Source organism: Myxine glutinosa, chromosome 9, assembly GCF_964187855.1.
Source record: "Myxine glutinosa chromosome 9, kmMyxGlut1.1, whole genome shotgun sequence".
NCBI lineage: Eukaryota > Metazoa > Chordata > Myxini > Myxiniformes > Myxinidae > Myxine > Myxine glutinosa.
The window spans coordinates 137,009,336-137,029,012 of NC_136269.1; the positions used below are offsets into that span (position 1 = coordinate 137,009,336).

A 19,677-nucleotide genomic window follows, 5' to 3' on the forward strand; every position below is an offset into this window, starting at 1 on the left:
ACCCATCCCTCTCTGTACCCACCATACCCAGTCGTACCCTGCTGCTCCTGGACTCCGTATCCTTTCCTCCTGACAAGGTGGAAAAGTTTCTGTCAACCCTCGACTCTGATTCTGCAACTGGACCCGACGGCATCAGCCCACGGGTCCTAAAATCCTGCTCTGCTGCTCTATCTCACTCTCTCTCTGTTCTCTTCACCCTCTCTTTTGCTCAAGGTCAACTGCCATCTGCTTGGAAATCAGCCAACATCACCGCTTTGCACAAAAAAGGTGCAAAAACAGATCCTAGCAACTACAGACCAATCAGCCTTCTCCCAATTATCAGCAAAGTCATGGAATCTATCATTGCTTCGGATATGAAATCTTTCCTCTTCTCCAATGGCTTGATCTCTGATCATCAATTTGGTTTCAGACCAGGTCACTCTACTCTGGACATGCTGCTTCTGCTGTCTCAACAATGGATGGAGGTCCTCAATGCCAAACAGGAAATTAGAGCTGTCTCCCTCGACATATCACGTGCCTTCGACACGGTCTGGCACCCCGCTCTGCTCACCAAACTCTCCTCCTTTGGTATCCATGGAAATCTCCACGCATGGCTGGCGGACTTCCTCTCTAGTCGTCGTCAACGTGTGGCCCTGAATGGGTTTCTCTCATCTCCTCTTCCTGTTCAGGCTGGAGTTCCCCAAGGCAGTGTTCTGGGCCCCGTGCTTTTTCTGGTCTTCATCAATGATCTCTCTGACTCTCTCGAAAATCCTCTCTATCTCTTTGCTGATGACTCCACTCTCTGCCGCTCCATTCCTCTTCCCTCAGATCGGCAGTCTGCTGCCTCCTCACTCTCTGAAGACCTGGACAAAATCACAGACTGGTCAAACAAGTGGAACATGTCTTTCAATCCTGACAAATCTCACACTCTTACTATGTCTCTCCGAAAACATCGACTGGACAACCCTCCCATCTACTTTCTCAACAATCCTCTCCAAGAAGTTCTGTCGCTCAAGATTTTGGGTCTCACTATCTGCCATGATCTTTCTTGGGAAAACCACATTTCCAAGCTGGCCTCCAAAGCCAGTCGCCGACTGGGCATCCTCCGTCGTGCGAAGTCCTTCCTCGGCACACCTGAGCTCCTCACCACATACAAGGCTTTCATCCGCAGCTCAATGGAATACTGTTCGCCCCTATGGGCCGGTGCTCCTGCCTCACACCTAGCTCGGCTTCACGCTGTTGAAACCAAAGCTTTCAGAATTATTGGAATCTCCCGCGATGAAGCTATCTCTGAGGGCCTTTCACTCACTCACCGCAGGCAGGTAGGTGGTCTTTCTGTCTTCTACCGACTCCTCTCCGGCCTTGCGCCCCCAGCTCTCTCTGTGCTCTGTCCCCCAAATATTCCTACAGGTCGCACAAGATCTGCCAGCAACCCTCTGATGGTTAAACTGCCGAAATCTCGGCTCTCTGCTCACCTTCACTCTTTCATTCCTCTTTTCTCCCGCCTCTGGAACAAACTCCCTCACTCCCTTCAATCCCACTCCTCCCTCCAGGTCTTTAAAACAGCTGTTCACCACCATCTCTTATCTTCCCCCATCCAAAACCTTGATCTTTTCTGCCCCCGCTAATTCACCCCAGATCCACCTTGTTTGAAATTCCAACTTCTTTCCTGGAAGTCCTGGCAGTGTCCATATGTTTTATACCTCTCCCACCGCCCCCTTCCCATGCCCCCCCCTCAAAGCCCTCGCCCTCTCTCAGATCTCTCGATGTCTCCATGTCTCTCGGTCCCTGCTCTCAAATGTTGTGTTTGTGTCCTTCCCCCTCTCTCCCCATCTTGTCTACCGCTCCCGATGTTATATGTTTTATGTGTCGGTTTGTCTTTCTGTGTGATTAATGTTCGCTCTTTCACGAGCCTCGATCTTGTATACAAAAAAAAAAAAAAAAAAAACCTCATGTAACCTTCCACGTGCCGAGTGACATCTCTGTTGAACAATATTCATGAAAGGACAGAAAAGCGAGGCAGAAAGCCATGACATAGTCATTGTGAGAGGCAAGGAGGGAGGGGGTGGAGCTATAATCGTCCCCTGGACGGGGGTGGAGCCCAAGCGTTGTCAAGGGAGACGAGGGAGGAGCAAAGAGCAGTCAGTTGAATCCCGTTGAAAGTCTGTGAGGAGAATTCGGCGGGAACAGTGTGCTGTGGAGCGTGCAGGGTCTGTGGAGAGGCTGAGGAGAAGGGGGAGGAGCCAGGACGAGCGGGAAAAATATACAGTGGACCTCTGAGGCTGAGGAGGAGAAGAGAGGGGTGCGAGGAAAACGAGGATGTCCGCTCTGTTTTGTGAAAGAGAACTGTGAAGTTCTAAGGAGAATTGGAAGGAGGGGAGCATTAAGGAGGCCATCCTGCACCCCTGCCTTGGTCGTGGAGCCGTTTTCTTCCTCCGCAATTGCCTATGGATCGTCCTGTTTGTCTCATCACCTTGCCCATCTCCTCCAAACCAGCTCCATGCCCCATCTTCCTGCTCCCCTGCAGAAAAGTGCCTTCTCACCACCGATGATGGCCAAATGGGTCAAATGGTGTGGCCCTGAATGGATTTCTCTCATCTCCCCTTCCTGTTCAGGCTGCAGCTCCCCAAGGTAGTGTTCTGGGCCCCGTGCTATTTCTGGTCTTCATCAATGATCTCTCCGACTCTCTGGAAAATCCTCTCTATCTCTTTGCTGATGACTCCACTATCTGCCGCTCCATTCCTCATCCCTCAGATCGGCAGTCTGCAGCCTCCTCACTCTCTGCAGACCTGGACAAAATCACAGACTGGGCAAACAAGTGGAACATGTCTTTCAATCCTGACAAATCTCACACTCTTACTATGTCTCTCCGAAAGGACCGACTGGACAACCCTCCCATCCACTTTCTCAACAATCCTCTCCAAGAAGTTCTGTCACTCAAGCTTTTGGGTCTCACCATCTGCCATGATCTTTCTTGGGAAAACCACATTTCCAAGCTGGCCTCCAAAGCCAGTCGCCGACTGCGCATCCTCCGTCGTGCGAAGTCCTTCCTTGGTACACCTGAGCTCCTCACCACATACAAGGCTTTCATCCGCAGCTCAATGGAATACTGCTCTCCCCTCTGGGCTGGTGCTCCTGCCTCACACCTTGCTCGGCTTCACGCTGTTGAAACCAAAGCTTTCAGAATCATTGAAACCTCCCGCAATGAAGCTAACTCCGAGGGCCTTTCACTCACTCACCGCAGGCAGGTTGGTGGTCTTTCTGTCTTTACCGACTCCTCTCCGGCCTTGCTCCCCCAGCTCTCTCTGTGCTCTGTCCCCCCAATATTCCTTCAGGTCGCACAAGATCTGCCAGCAACCCTCTTGTGGTTAAACTGCCAAAGTCTAGGCTCTCTGCTCACCTTCACTCTTTCATTCCCCTTTTCTCCCGCCTCTGGAACAAACTCCCCCACTCCCTTCAATCCCACTCCTCCCTCCAGGTCTTTAAAACAGCTGTTCACCACCATCTCTTATCTTCCCCCATCGAAAACCTTGATCTTTTCTACCCCCGCTAATTCACCGCAGAGTCCTTGCAGTGTTCATATTGTTGCGGAGATGAGGACTGTATATTTTTTGATTGTGTGCTGTATTATTATTATTATTGTTTATTCTGCGCCCCCCTACCTCCGGAGCTGTGTAAAGGTGAAAGGGCATCCCATAATTAGTCCACAAGCATACACATCAGCCAAGTAATAGAATACCCCTGTTGATAGTTATCTCTTATTCTGTGTTTTAGGGTAAGGCTGTGTCTCCCATTAATTGAAGTACTCCATTGCACCAGTGAAAGAGAATAGATCCCCTTTCATTCCCATCCCCAAAACCTCCATTTCCTATCACATCCCCTTTCGTCATTGCTGAGCCTCGATTGCCCATATTACATCCCCTCTCGTCATTGCTGAGCCCTCGATTCGCAATCACCTCCCCTCCAATAACCGCCATTGACCACGAGACAGGGTCGGAGAAGAAAGGCGTGTCTCCACCTCGTCATAGAGGGGAGGAGGGGCGTACCCGCCCGTCGTCATCGAGGGCGGAGCCCGAGGGTCACGCGACCAACCAGGGCCGAGGTGAGCACCCCGATGGGCGTGTCCAAAACGCCGGCGGCTTAATCGCTGGAGGCGCTATAAAAGGCGCGCACGGAAGTGAGAGAGAGTTGGTCTGAGTTGGTTGAGAGTCGGTCGTCAAGTGGAGAGTGGTGAAGAGTCAGTCAGTAGAGTCGGTGGTCAGTTGGTTGCGTTGGTTGCGGTGAGGAGTCGGTGGTAAAGAGTGAGGGACCAAGAAAGAGTTGAGGGTGTGGACCAACGAGTCAGACAAGTCCTGGGAACGCAGCGGAGGCCGCAGCAGCAAGAACACCCAACAGCCAAAGGGGGCCTGAACGGCGGTTTGGAGCAGGACCGTAAAGGAACGGCGGCTGCTAAACGCGCCGGTTCAGCTGCAGGACCCCCTTGGACCTTTCCTCTCCCTCCAGCCATCCACCTCCTGCCTTTCCACCCTTCTTGTGTACGTGAGTTTGTTTTGCTTGTTCTGTCCCTGGGTATTTAATTAAGTCTGTAGGTAAGCTAAAATTTGCACTGTGTCACCTGCGTCTTATGTGTTGTAAATAAACCTTGATTGCTCCTTTTTGCTTGTGTAAATAATAAATCCAATTACTCTTCTGTCCGTCTATTCGTTTTATTCCTTTTCCTCTTTGCATTCGTCGTTTTAGTCTTTTCCCCTCATTGAGCAGCTGCGGTGCGATCCGGCCAAAGTCCTGGGTGAATCGGGTGAGTCAGGGATCCTGTTAGGTCGCGGTAATACACCACCGCTCGGTCATCATAACATCTAAACCGCGATCAGTAACAATATGTTTTATTCCTCTCCCACCTCCCCCCCAGTCCTCCCGATGTCCCTGCTCTCAAATGTTGTGTTTGTGTCCTTCCCTCTCTATCCCCATCTTGTCTGCCGCTCCCCTTGTTTTTTGTGTGTTGTGTGTCCCCATCTTAGTCTTTTTGTGTGATTAATGTTAGCTCTTTCACGAGTCTCGATCTTGTATACAAAAAAAAAAAAGTCCATTTTTTGCTTGGTGTGGCGTACTAAGCTTCGAGTTTAGTCTGGGTTTGATTCCCGCCCTACATTTAAACTTAGGTTGGTGTTTTGCAGACAAGGCATTCAATCCCAAAGTGTCCCATCCCTCCGATGAACATTCAACTGGGAATCTCCTCCACGCATCCCATCTTAATAGCATTAGTTGATGGACGTTAAAGATCCTACGGTGTCTTTCGAGAAGAGTAAGGATAGAATGGAGGTAGAACAGCCACTTTAGCATGTAGACCATGTACTTGGCTTGATATACAGTACAAACCTTGCTTCTTGCTCTTCATCAATGATCCCTCGCATTCTCTATAAAATCCCCATTATCTATTTTCTGATGACTCCACCTTCCGCCGACTGCCATGACATCCTTCATCCTTCAGACAGGCAGGTAGCAGCCTCTTCCCTGTCTTCACACCTTGAGAAAATCACAAGATGATCAAACACTTGGAATATGTCTTTCAATCCTGACAAATCTCACACGCTCACGATCTCTCTCCAAAAGGACCTTCTGGCAAATTCTCCAATCTTCTTTCCTAACAATCCTCTTGAGTAAGTTTCGTCATTCAACCTCTTGGGTCTCAACATCAGCCATGATCGCTTTTGGGAAAACCACATTTTAAAGTTGGCCTCCAACACCAGCCGCCGATTGGGCATCCTCCGTCGTACAACATCCTTCCTTGGCACACCTGGGGTGAGTTCAGTTACCAAGTTTCTTGTAAAGAGCTCGCCAAGCAGTTTAAGCACTCAAGCAAGCACTTCATTCAAAACTGTTGATAAGGAACGGCTGGCTTGGCAAGATAATATATGAGGAACGGCCTAGCTGCTTGGTAACTGAACACACCCTGGGTTTCCTCCATTTCAGGTTAGTGTTAAACAGCAGTAGCGACTGGTTCCAAAGGCCGCCATAAAAAACGCCACGTTAGCAGCAGGACAGGTCATGTTTTTAACCCTTGTGGGGTGTATAGATTACAGTAGATCTTCGCTCAATTCCCTAAGTAAAATTTGCCTAACAGATGTCAGGATTCCTCCAAATTCTTTTCAATTTAGTGTTAAACAGCATTAGTAGCTGTTTAAAAAGCTAATTATACGTGTTTGTGGCTTATAATATTTTTACTTCTGGTGGAGGCCGTTGCTCCCATGAAATAGCTAGGGCGGGACTACCGGAAGTAAGCTGCAACACGTGCCCTTTTGTGGTTCGTTTTCAACGTATCCAATCACGTGACTGTTGTCGAGAAGGGTGCACTGACCGGAAGATACGTAGATCCGTGGGCGGCTATACAAACATTTCGTATTATTTTTCATAAAACTTTATATTGTTAGAAAGAGAATTACTTCTAGCTTGTCGGAAAGTTAAAATTTTAAAGATCAGACAAGAATTAAGCGAGTTATGATCAAATAACCTACACCGTTTCCATAATTTACGGCTGTAACACGTGCCCTTTTGTGGTTTGTTTTTCACGTGACTGTTGCCGCGAAGGGTGCACTAACCGGAAGTTACGTAGTTCCGCGCTGATCAATGCCCCGATAAGCTATTTATACACGTTAACACAGCATTTGTTCAGGAGGAAAACCCCTTGGGGAGGTGGTGTATTATTAGTATTAATGTTGTTTTGTAATCACATTAATATAATGTTTTTAGCTGTGACGAGCAGCTCGATGAGAGGACCGCGTTGTTGTTCTTGTTGTTGGGGTGCCTTTTTGAATAGCGCATGCGCATACACTCGGACGTGCGTTGGTATGAGGTAAGAACATATTGCAATAGATATCCTCATGATTCTACACGTCGCAGCTGGTGACCACACTGTGGTCATTTTTCTCTTGTTATTAGAAGCAGCAGGACTGACCAGGTGTCCCGCGTTTTATGGGATTGTCTTGTTTTTTACTCAAATAGCCCGCGTCCCGTTTCAACCTTCCCGGGACGCCATTTGTCCCGTATTTTTCGTTCTCCGAACAATATTTGAAAAGGGAAAGGAAAGGCGGCATGCAGCACTGGCGCGTATGCTTCCATCATAGCAACAATATGCTGTCAATGAGGCCAAGCAGCAGCCGGAAACGAAACACTGTCATGGCGTCATGGGACTCGTCACATAGGACTGGGAGTGATGAAACTTTGAAGGACAAAAGTTCATGGAAAAAGAGGAAGATGACCACAAAAAGGATGTGTGTCTTTCGTGATGAATGGCTGCCTTCCACCAGTTATGACTAGTTGATGAAGGATACTGAAAATTGTCATGGAGCTTACTGTACAGTTACAGTATTCTCATGGACTTCCTCCATTTGCCACGGCGGCTTATCCGATGTCAAGCAGCATGCTGCAGGAAGCACACACAAGTGTAAACTGATGGTTACCGCATATCAAGCAGCATATTGCAGGAAGCACGCACAAGTCTAAACTAATGGTTACCGCATTTCAAGCAGTCTGCGACCAACTGGGACTGACACAATCTGTCAATTTCCCGACCCGGATCTCAGTCACCGGAGCAACTTCTCTTCTAGATTGGTTATGACTAACTTCCCCGCAAATATGTGCTGCTCTTCTTCTGCTCCAATCGGTTCATCTGATCATTTGATTGTTGAAGTGGACATCTCTCTGGCCATTCTCAGAGAGCCTCCTCAGCGTCGACTAGTCTCGCATTTCACTCAGGCCAACTGGCACGGTCTTCAAGCAGCCATCAATCATCCGGACTGGTCTCCCATCTCTACTGCCTCTGACATCAACTCATCCTGGGAATTCTTCCAAAGTGAATTTCTCTCATGCACAGATTTATCTCATCTCGTCTTCAGTTATCATACCCTTCCTCCCGTCCATGGTACATGGAATCTTGTGGTGAGGCAGTTGCCCTGAAACAACTTGCCTTCTCCTAATGGAAGGCGAATCCAACGGAAGGCGAATCCAACGGAAGGCAATCTCCGCTCCTTTCTCAAAGCTCGGAACCAGTGTGTGTCTACCCTCAGGAGAGCCAGGAAACACTATCTCTCTGCTATCAAGCCCGTCTCCCTCCTTCAAATCCTGGTGGCGTCTGGTCAAGTCCGTTTCTGGTGTTTGTTCGCCCTCCATCCCCTCCCTTACCTCAAACGGCTACACAGTTGGCACCGCACATGAAAAAGCCGAATGCCTCAACTCTGTGTTTGCCTCAAAATCTTGTGTCCCAAACCCATCTCTCTCTGTTCCCACCTTTCCCAGTCGAACCCAACTGCTCCTGGACTCTGTGTCATTCTCTCCTGACAAGGTGCAGAAGTTTCTGTCAATCCTCGACTCTGATTCTGCAACTAGACCAGACGGCATTAGCCCACGGGTCCTAAAATCCTGCTTTGCTGCTCCATCTCACCCTTTCTCTGTTCTCTTCACCCTCTCTTTTGCTCAAGGTCATCTGCCATCTGCTTGGAAATCAGCCAACATTACCGCTTTACACAAAAAAGGTGCAAAAACAGATCCTAGCAACTACAGACCAATCAGCCTGCTCCCAATTATCCGCAAAGTCATGGAATCCATCATCCCTTCGGATATCAAATCCTTTCTCTTCTCCAATGACTCGATCTCTGATCTTCAATTTGGATTCAGACCAGGTCATTCTACTCTGGACATGCTGCTTCTGCTGTCTCAACCATGGATGGAGGTCCTCAATGCCAATCAGGAAATTAGAGCTGTCTCCCTCGACATATCACGTGCCTTCGATACGGTCTGGTACCCAGCTTTGCTCACCAAACTCTCCTCCTATGGTATTCATGTAAATCTCCACTCATGGCTTGTGGACTTCCTCTCTGGTCGCAGTCAACGTGTGGCCCTGAATGGAGTTCTAAACACACACACACACACAAGTCTAAATTTATGGTTTCCGCATATGAAGCAGCATACTGCAGGAAGCACACACAAGTCTAAATTTATAGTTACCGCATATCAAGCCAAGGGATTAAAATCTTCATAGTAAAAGACTCTTCAGGAGCACAAAAGGTAACCTGGATAATAAACATTCCAAAGAAATCTTGGTAATTTTTTTTTTTTTTCACTTAAACATGTTGTGATTCTCATTTTCTCACCAGACTGAGTAATTCTAAAGGGTTCTAAAGGGTAATTGCCTGAGTGTTCCGTATTTTTATCTCACCTGGAGCGAAGTTCAGGAGAGCTTATGCGATGGCGCGTCGTCCGTGAGTCCGTCCGTCCGTCCGTCCGTCCATAAATACTTGCAACTTCTTCTCCGAAACCGCTGAAGGGATTGTGACCAAACTTGGCACAAATGATATTTGTTGTGTTGTGACTAAAGTTTGTTCACAGCAATAAGAAAATGTAAGGTGGTCTACATGGGGTTAAAGGGGGTCTGGGTATGACCCCCTCAAATAAGTATTTGCTTTCTTCTCTGAAACTACACACACGATTTCGATGAAACTTGACCACAACCTTCATCACCCGTGATGTACCAAAGTTTGTTCACGGCATTAGAAAAATTGTGGTCTGAGGAGGTATATGGGGTTGGGAGAGGGGGTGTTGCCCCCCAAAATAGGTATTTTTTTGTTTGTTTATTTAAAGTCCTATGATTATGTTCAGTATGATTCTTCATGCTGCTCTGTCTTCTAGCAACCATTGAAATTGGTTTAAAATACCTTTAGTCGGTACAGTATACCGTTTATTCTACCAGGTGAGCGCCAGGGGTGTTGCCCCCCAAAATAGGTATTTTTTTGTTTGTTTGTTTAAAGTCCTATGATTCTGTTCGTATGATTCTTCATGCTGCTCTGTCTTGTAGCAACCATTGAAATTGGTTTAAAATACCTTTCGTCGGTACAGTATACCGTTTATTCTACCAGGTGAGCGCCAGGGGTGTTGCCCCCCAAAATAGGTATTTTTTTGTTTGTTTGTTTAAAGTCCTATGATTCTGTTAGTATGATTCTACATGCTGCTCTGTCTTCCAGCAACCATTGAAATTGGTTTAAAATACCTTTCGTCGGTGCAGTATACCGTTTATTCTACCAGGTGAGCGCCAGGGGTGTTGCCCCTAGGTTTTTTCCTCTGACCTGGTCACCCTAGAAGTGGCCTTGGAGAAACGCCACGATAAAGCTATCTTAACACGGATATACACCTCAACATACAACGCCATTGGTGGGGAAAACCCCATTTGGGGAGGGGGGCAAATGAATTGGCTACAACCTCCATTGTGTGACCCTTGATCCTCGTGTCAAGTTTGGTTGAGATTGGATAAGTGACGACAGAATGGATTGGCGTCAAAGATTCATCCGACAGACACAAATGGCGTATTTTAGCATGATGATGATGATGATAATGTGCTGTTGGAAACACTTGTGCAATCGACGTCAAAGAATCCGGTTTCGGGATTCACAGAAAGGCGTGTTTATTTATTTATTCACTCTGAAAGCATGGATGACGTCATATGTTCATCATCGTGACCGCCCTTCGTAATCAAAGATGGCCGTTCACATATGAGACGCGAACAACCTGGGGACGTGAATTTGTCTATGGTGTGTGAGCCGCTGTCCAGACAACAACCACAATGACATAGTAAGCGGTGTAACCTGGTGCCAAGGGATATCCAGCGAGACCAGACCAACACCTGTGCGGTACCTGCAGTTTTCGGCACCAACTGGTGATTTGTTCATGATGCCGGCGATAGCTTGCCTACTCTTCGTGAAAGACACCGTTGGATCTTTAACGCTCAGCAACGAATGCCGGCGGATGGGCATTCCCGTTTAACGTCCGAGGGACAACACACATTGATGAGTCACTGCGTGTGAAACACCTGGGTGGCAGTTTATAGCTGGGATGGGAACCCTTACCTGGTTACACAGCTCGGAGGCTGGTGTGCGTACCTGTAGGCCAACCTGCCAGCCCACTGTAACGTGTTATCATGTTTAGTACGTCGGTGCCATTTATCATCTGTGGGTGAAATCGAGTGAACAGAAAGCAGTTTTGTTTCATCTAATAATACAAACTCATTCATCCGCAGCATTAGTCACTCCAGGCATTGTTGCTTTCGTTTTCACTCTCCGGCCTTTATCGAATAAGTCTATGGAAAAACGAGTCACGTTGTTGACTTCTCCTGCACGGTGCTAGTCTTTGTTATCTCTGCACATTGATCCGTTTTGTTAACTTCGCAGAGAGTGTGAGGGACGTGCTCGGAAAAGTGCGAATCGGTTTGAAGAAACATGTCAAATTGGAACTTCGTGCAGACAAGTTTGAACCACGCATCCTGGTAAGGGAATGTTTATTGATATGGAGTTTCTGTATGTGGTTCGTCGAAAGATCATCCCTCACTCGTCGCACACACAGTAACACACACAGTCACACACACAGTAACACACACAGTCACACACACAGTCACACACAGTCACACACACAGTCACACACACAGTCACACACACAGTCACACACACAGTCACACACACAGTCACACACACAAACACACACAGTCACACACACAGTCACACACAGTCACACACACAGTCTCACACACAGTCACACACACAGTCACACACACAGTAACACACACAGTCACACACACAGTCACACACACAGTCACACACACAGTCACACACACAGTAACACACACAGTCACACACACAGTCACACACAGTCACACACACAGTCTCACACACAGTCACACACACAGTCACACACACAGTCACACACACAGTCTCACACACAGTCTCACACACAGTCTCACTCACAGTCTCACACACAGTCTCACACACAGTCACACACACTGTCACACACACTGTCACACACACAGTCACACACACAGTCACACACAGTGTCACACACACAGTCACACACACAGTCACACACACAGTCACACACACAGTCACACACACAGTCAAACTCGCAGTCACACACACACACAAACTCGCAGTCACACACACAGTCAATCACAGAATTTTCAAGTACGTTGGTCTTGTGCGTTATTGCCCCCCGTCGCACCGCGGAGCAAAAGGGGGACTATGGTTTTTGCGTCCGCGCGTGCGTGCGTGCGTGCGAAAGTGCGTGCGTGCGAAAGCGAAGGACCGAATTCTAATTTGGTGTGTGGGTGCAACTAGGCATATGGAAGAACCATATTGAAAATTAGGTCGCCACGTCAAAATCCAAGATGGCCACCGCCATGTATGTCTGAACCTTGTGAGCGGAATATCTTGAAAAATAAACGAAGTACTAACTTCTAATCTGGTGTGTGGGTGTATCTAGGCATAAGGAAGAACGCTATTGAAAATTGGGTCGCCACGTCAAAATCCAAGATGGCCGCCACCATATATATGTCTGTCTGTCCGTCCATCCGTGTGTGTGTGTGTGCGTGCATCCGTGCGTGCGTGCATCCGTGCGTGCGTAAGCAAAGGACCGAATTCTAATTTTGTGTGTGGGTGCAACTAGGCATATGGAAGAACCCTATTGAAAATTGGGTCGCCATGTCAAAATCCAAGATGGCCGCCACCATATACATGTCTGAACCTTGTGAGCGAAATATCTTGAAAAATAAGCGAAGTACCAACTTCTAATCTGGTGTGTGGGTGCAACTAGGCATAAGGAAGAACCCTATTGAAAATTGTGTCGCCACGTCAAAATCCAAGATGGCCGCCTTGCGTCTTCCACTTTGTCAACTCACATCACTTCACGAACGGGGGACCTAGGCGTAACACTTGTTCTCCCTGTTTCTCTGTTTCTCTGTCTCTCTGTCTCTCTGTTTGTCTGTCTGTCTGTCTGTCTGTCTGTCTGTATATCTGTCGCCTACAGGTCATAATTTTTAACCGATCTTCACAAAACTTCACCAAATGGTAGAGTTGGTTATAAGCAAGAAGCCTATTGTTTTTAGGGTCAAAAGGTCAATAGCTCAACATAGGCCAAAGGTCACCAACATTGTCAAATTTCTAAAATCCTCAATTTTCATCTGATTAACTTGAAATTTTAAGAGGATTTGCATATGTGGTCACTGAATTCAACCACCAATTATTTTTGAGTTCAACTTAGGCCAACAACTTCTTTTAGGGGGTTTTTTTTTTTTTGGTATACAAGATCGAGGCTCGAGTAAGAGCTAACATTCATGACAAAAAAACAAACGAACACACGATGAAATAAAGGGAGCGGGGAAGACAAGATGGGGGGAGAGGGGGAAGCACGCAAACACAACATTTGAGAGCAGGGACATCGGGAGATCTGTGGGAGGGAGAGGGCTTGGTGGGGGGGGGGGGGGGGGTGGGAAGGTGGGTGGGGTGGTGGGGGAGGTAAAAAAAACAAAAACACATTGACACAGCTAGGACTTCCAGGAAATAATTCGGTATTTCAGAAAAGTGTATCTGGGGTGAATTAACAGGGGTAGAAAAGATCAAGGTCTTGGATGGGGGAAGATATGAGATGGTGGTGAACAGCTGTTTTAAAGGTCTGGAGGGAGGAGTGGGATTGAAGAGAGTGTGGGAGTTTGTTCCAGAGGCGGGAGAAAAGAGGAATGAAAGAGTGAAGGTGAGCAGAGAGTCTTGATTTTGGCAGTTTCACCATAAGAGGATTGTGGCAGATCTTGTGTGACCTGTAGGAATATTTGGGGGACAGAGCACAGGCAGGGCTGGGGGGGCTAGGCCGGAGATGAGTCGGTAGAAGACGGAAAGACCACCAACCTGCCTGAGGTGAGTGAGTGAAAGGCTAAAATTAAGTTAATGTTAGCTCTTTCACGAGCCTCGATCTTGTATACAAAAAAAAAAAAGAAAAAAAAAAAAAAGATAATGTAATGCTGAAGATTCTACTGCAACTATCTCTTGCATGTACTGTGCACATTCTTTATCAACCACTCACACCTCCTCCTCACCTTTACCCCTGCTTCACAGGTTCTGACGGCATGCCGAGCCTTCCTCCTGACCGCCAGAGCTCCGTGCAAGGTATGTTGAGCTCAGGGCCTTGGCCCATCGTTTGCTTTGGTTGCAGAGAGTTTTTGTCAATGTCGAGGAACAAGTGAAATCCTGCTGTTGTTGCCATTCTTTTTACACCATTCTGGTTTCCCCACTGGCTTTCTTGTCACGCGTTGGTGAATTTCAATTGCGAATGGTATTGCGAAACAATGCAGGTGCAGCACTTCCTCCTATGACAACTATCCCTCCAGTTTGAATGCTGTTTAATACGATTTTAGCGCTCAATGTCTCTTTTTCGTAATAATTTCAGTGTTGGAATTATTAACTTAACTTTTAATCCAAGAATTTGGATGTATGAATTTTTGAACTGTCCAACTTGGGTTTGGACGTGGCTCAGCTATAAATGGCCATCCCGGTGTCTTGCAGGCAGGGGGAGACATGAACGTGTCTGCCATCCCTCGGTTAGACGTTAAACTGGGCTTGCCTTCTTCCAGCATTAGTTGTTGGACGTTAGAGATCTTACGGTGTCCTTCGTGACGAGTCGGAGAGTTATTGCAGACACTTTGTACAAATTATAAGTTCCTGCTCTGACTACCACTGTTCAGATAAAGGAAAAACACCTTGTGTAATCATTCCCGTGGGTGTTTCACCAGCAATGAACCTTCCTTCGGTTAAAACAGAGCAAGGGGGAGGGAGATCGGGAGATAGAGAGAAAGAGAATACAAAAGAGGGACAGGTGAAAACGATTTCACTGAAATTTTGGTTTCACTGAAACTCTCCACTAATCGAGTGTTCCAGCCTGTCTGACATGTCGCTGGGGCTAGCTAGGCCTTTGTGCAGAATGTGTTTTCTCACATATGATGGTCACACCCTGTTTCTGTTTGGACTTTGTTTCCTTCCGCGTCTGCCTTCGTCTCCCACTTTCCCCATCTCATGGCTAACACTGTGAAATCCAAGCAGGCGATATTCCGTTCTCTACACAAGAGTAAACAACCCTGTTGTTTTGTCACTACGTGCTCGATTTTACATTCATTAACACTCTTTCGCTAAGTCTAGTGTTGGGTTAACGGTTAAGGTGGCTGGCTTAAGATCTTAGGTCATTGGGTTCAAGCCCCTGTTGTGCCTTTGACATAACACCATGTGGGTTGACTCGGCCTGTCATCTTTCTGACGTCAGCAAAATGAGTACTATACAAGCTTACTGGTAACAGGGCCACGCTCCCAGAAATGATGCAACCAGCACCCACAGGCTGCATATCAGACAACAACAACTCTTTTGCTACATTGTACTGTACTAGCAACGGTACCTGCCCTATGGGCGGGGCTTCAATTGGGAGGCCCAAATGAAAAGGCAAAATATCAGAAATTGAAGGCTTTTTTTTTTACTTTAAACGATTCATATAAACATCCGTTGAATCATATCACACGCAAATCATCAAAATCTAAACAGTACATGGCGCCCATTTTGAAAAAAGATTGAATTCTGCAAAACGGAAGCGGCCGCTACACGTCTTTCTCAGTCGCACGTTTATGTGTGAAGACTGCGCGCCGAATCTGTAACACGGAAGCGGCCGCTACACCTGTTTCTCAGTCGCTTTGCACACGCTGCCGTGTTACTTCGGAGCCGCACGTTTATATCGGAAGAGTTCATCAGGAGTCGATCTATTCTCTCCTGGTACGTAGAATTTCAACAAAAGCCACATCACTGTTCATATATAAAAAAATAACCACATTTAGAGGCCATTTTTCCCCGCAAAGCGGGGGTTGGCCTTTTTCGGGGACCGTGGTTGTTGTCGTTTTTCGGTCCCCTTTTTGAAGCAATGTTTTACGGCCGGATGCCCTTCCTGCCGCCAACCCTTTTTGTCGCCTTTTTACGAGAAGCATGGAATTACCAGTGAACTGGTACTCAATTAGCCGACCTCGGAAGGATGACAGGCTGAGTCAACCCCCCTGGCGTTAATTCAGCGATCGACCGGGATTCGAACCCAGGATCCTGGGATCCTAAGCTGGCACCCTAGCCGCTAGCCCAACACCAGGCTTCAACACCAGGCAACTGTTCATTTCGGTAAATATTATTCCATCGTGTTTGGAAAAATCGGGAAACTTCCAAAAATTGGAAAAACAATATAGCCTATTTTACTCCCAGGGGTCCCAGGAATACCCACCCAAAATATCGTTGTGATCGGTTCAGCCGTTTTTGCGGTACCTGGGAATGGACGGACATTTGGTGAATTATAGTAAGATGAACCACCTTTAGAGGCCATTTTTCCTCGCAGAGCAGGGGTTGGTCCCCTTTTTGAAGCAGTTTCATGGCCGGATGCCCTTCCTGCCGCCAACCCTGTTAGTCGTCCCTTGCGACACACAGGGAATTACCAGTGAACTGGTACTCAATTTGCCGACCTCGGAAGGATGACAGGCTGAGTCAACCCACATGGTGTTAATTCAGCGATCGACCGGGATTCGAACCCAGGATCCTAGGAACCCAAGCCAGCACGCTAACCGCTAAGCCAACACCAGGCTCTTACATTGTACTGTAGCCACAAAATAATCTCTACGCTATTTGTTTGGGGTTGTTATGACCTGCTAGCTATGCCCAATCAAACAGGACCTCCTCTGTAGTTATGATTCTTCAAATTCCTCACTGTTCGTTTGCATATCGTGGAATGTAGTAAACCTTAGACCTGTTTGGGAGTTCCAGCCCGAAAGGACCCCTCTCACGCCTCCCTCACCCTCCTCCCCCAACTCACCCAACCCCCGCAAAAATATATTTTTATTACTAAATGCTTTTTCAATGGTCCCCATTAAAAGAAGGTCAGATACATGAAAAAGACCATTTCGCGCACTCATTATACCACAATGACGTTGTCGTCGCATTTAATGGACATTAATTAATGGACATTTAATGTTTTATTTTATTTTATTTATCCCATTATGATTTCACTTGCACTTAATTCATATATATTCCCAGACAGTATTAATATCAGGTATTAAATTGAACCTTTTTGTTTACAACTTACACTTGCTACATGTCATTGCCTTGCTTTACTTGATCCTTTTAAATGGTGTCTACAGACATATTACTGGTCCAAACGTTTCCTCTTGATAAAGATACCAGGTGATTGTTACATCCACAATGGAGTGCGGAAAATAGAATTGACTTAACCTCTCCATTTAATGAGTGTGTGCTCCAGAATGTGGTATTATTGAGTTTTTAGCACATTGAACTGGTGCAGAAACCCACTCGGACAGGCCACGATGAGTGGATTCTGGAGAAACTGCACCGCAAACACTATATATGGTGAGGCCACCCTGCCCATTCATTAACAATCTATAGGAAGTAAACAATGTCGGCCTTATAGGGTCAATAAAGACAGAAAATAATCCTGATGCATTGGAAAGGTGAAAATCGGGAATAGGAATAGGGGATGTGACATAGCGATGACTCACCAGTTCTCTGAAAATGTTGACTGGAGAGATGTTGACTGTCACAAGCGTACATGTGAGGCATGAGTAAGAAAATTTGTCCTTAACAAGTCCAGAACAAGGCAAGTTGTTCCAATAGGTTCATCTGATCATGGGTTCGAGTTTGTCTAGCCTCTAAGCTGTCTAGCTTGGGTTCGAGTTTGTCTAGTCTCTAAGCTGTCTAGCTTGGGTTCGAGTTTGTCTAGCCTCTAAGCTGTCTAGCTTGGGTTCGAGTTTGTCTAGCCTCTAAGCTGTCTAGCTTGGGTTCGAGTTTGTCTAGCCTCTAAGCTGTCTAGCTTGGGTTCGAGTTTGTCAAGCCTCTAAGCTGTCTAGCTTGGGTTCGAGTTTGTCTAGCCTCTAAGCTGTCTAGCTTGGGTTCGAGTTTGTCTAGCCTCTAAGCTGTCTAGCTTGGGTTCGAGTTTGTCTAGCCTCTAAGCTGTCTAGCTTGGGTTCGAGTTTGTCTCGCCTCTAAGCTGTCTAGCTTGGGTTCTAGTTTGTCTAGTCTCTAAGCTGTCTACCTTGGGTTCGAGTTTGTCTAGTCTCTAAGCTGTCTAGCTTGGGTTCGAGTTTGTCTAGCCTCTAAGCTGTCTAGCTTGGGTTCGAGTTTGTCTAGCCTCTAAGGTCTAAGCTGTCTAGCTTGGGTTCGAGTTTGTCTAGCCTCTAAGCTTTCTAGCTTGGGTTCGAGTTTGTCTAGTCTCTAAGCTGTCTCGCTTGGGTTCGAGTTTGTCTAGTCTCTAAGCTGTCTAGCTTGGGTTCGAGTTTGTCTAGCCTCTAAGCTGTCTAGCTTGGGTTCGAGATTGTCTAGTCTCTAAGCTGTCTAGCTTGGGTTCGAGTTTGTCTAGCCTCTAAGCTGTCGAGCTTGGGTTCGAGTTTGTCTAGCCTCTAAGCTGTCTAGCTTGGGTTCGAGTTTGTCTAGCCTCTAAGCTGTCTAGCTTGGGTTCGAGTTTGTCTAGCCTCTAAGCTGTCTAGCTTGGGTTCGAGTTTGTCTAGCCTCTAAGCTGTCTAGCTTTGGTTCGAGTTTGTCTAGCCTCTAAGCTGTCTAGCTTGGGTTCGAGTTTGTCTAGCCTCTAAGCTGTCTAGCTTGGGTTCGAGTTTGTCTAGCCTCTAAGCTGTCTAGCTTGGGTTCGAGTTTGTCTAGCCTCTAAGCTGTCTAGCTTGGGTTCGAGTTTGTCTAGCCTCTAAGCTGTCTAGCTTGGGTTCGAGTTTGTCTAGCCTCTAAGCTGTCTAGCTTGGGTTCGAGTTTGTCTAGCCTCTAAGCTGTCTAGCTTGGGTTCGAGTTTGTCTAGCCTCTAAGCTGTCTAGCTTGGGTTCGAGTTTGTCTAGCCTCTAAGCTGTCTAGCTTGGGTTCGAGTTTGTCTAGCCTCTAAGCTGTCTAGCTTGGGTTCGAGTTTGTCTAGTCTCTAAGCTGTCTAGCTTGGGTTTGAGTTTGTCTAGCCTCTAAGCTGTCTAGCTTGGGTTCGAGTTTGTCTAGCCTCTAAGCTGTCTAGCTTGGGTTCGAGTTTGTCTAGCCTCTAAGCTGTCTAGCTTGGGTTCGAGTTTGTCTAGTCTCTAAGCTGTCTAGCTTGGGTTCGAGTTTGTCTAGCCTCTAAGCTGTCTAGCTTGGGTTCGAGATTGTCTAGCCTCTAAGCTGTCTAGCTTGGGTTCGAGTTTGTCTAGCCTCTAAGCTGTCTAGCTTGGGTTCGAGTTTCTCTAGTCTCTAAGCTGTCTAGCTTGGGTTCGAGTTTGTCTAGCCTGGGTTCGAGTTTGTCTAGCCTCTAAGCTGTCTAGCTTGGGTTCGAGTTTGTCTAGCCTCTAAGCTGTCTAGCTTGGGTTCGAGTTTGTCTCGCCTCTAAGCTGTCTAGCTTGGGTTCGAGTTTGTCTAGCCTCTAAGCTGTCTAGCTTGGGTTCGAGTTTGTCTAGCCTCTAAGCTGTCTAGCTTTGGTTCGAGTTTGTCTAGCCTCTAAGCTGTCTAGCTTGGGTTCGAGTTTGTCTAGCCTCTAAGCTGTCTAGCTTGGGTTCGAGTTTGTCTAGCCTCTAAGCTGTCTAGCTTGGGTTCGAGTTTGTCTAGCCTCTAAGCTGTCTAGCTTGGGTTCGAGTTTGTCTAGCCTCTAAGCTGTCTAGCTTGGGTTCGAGTTTGTCTAGCCTCTAAGCTGTCTAGCTTGGGTTCGAGTTTGTCTAGCCTCTAAGCTGTCTAGCTTGGGTTCGAGTTTGTCTAGCCTCTAAGCTGTCTAGCTTGGGTTCGAGTTTGTCTAGCCTCTAAGCTGTCTAGCTTGGGTTCGAGTTTGTCTAGCCTCTAAGCTGTCTAGCTTGGGTTCGAG

General features: G+C 47.1%; 1 protein-coding gene across 1 annotated transcript in view; it reads left to right on the plus strand.

The window, feature by feature from the left end:
• The window catches only part of LOC137434868 (F-actin-uncapping protein LRRC16A), a 265,856-nt gene that overhangs the window by 4,095 nt on the left and 242,084 nt on the right, over window positions 1-19,677 (plus strand). Inside the window, 2 exon segments of the mRNA XM_078784989.1 lie at window positions 11,193-11,287; window positions 13,899-13,949. Of these exon segments, the coding sequence (XP_078641115.1) occupies window positions 11,193-11,287; window positions 13,899-13,949 (146 nt within the window).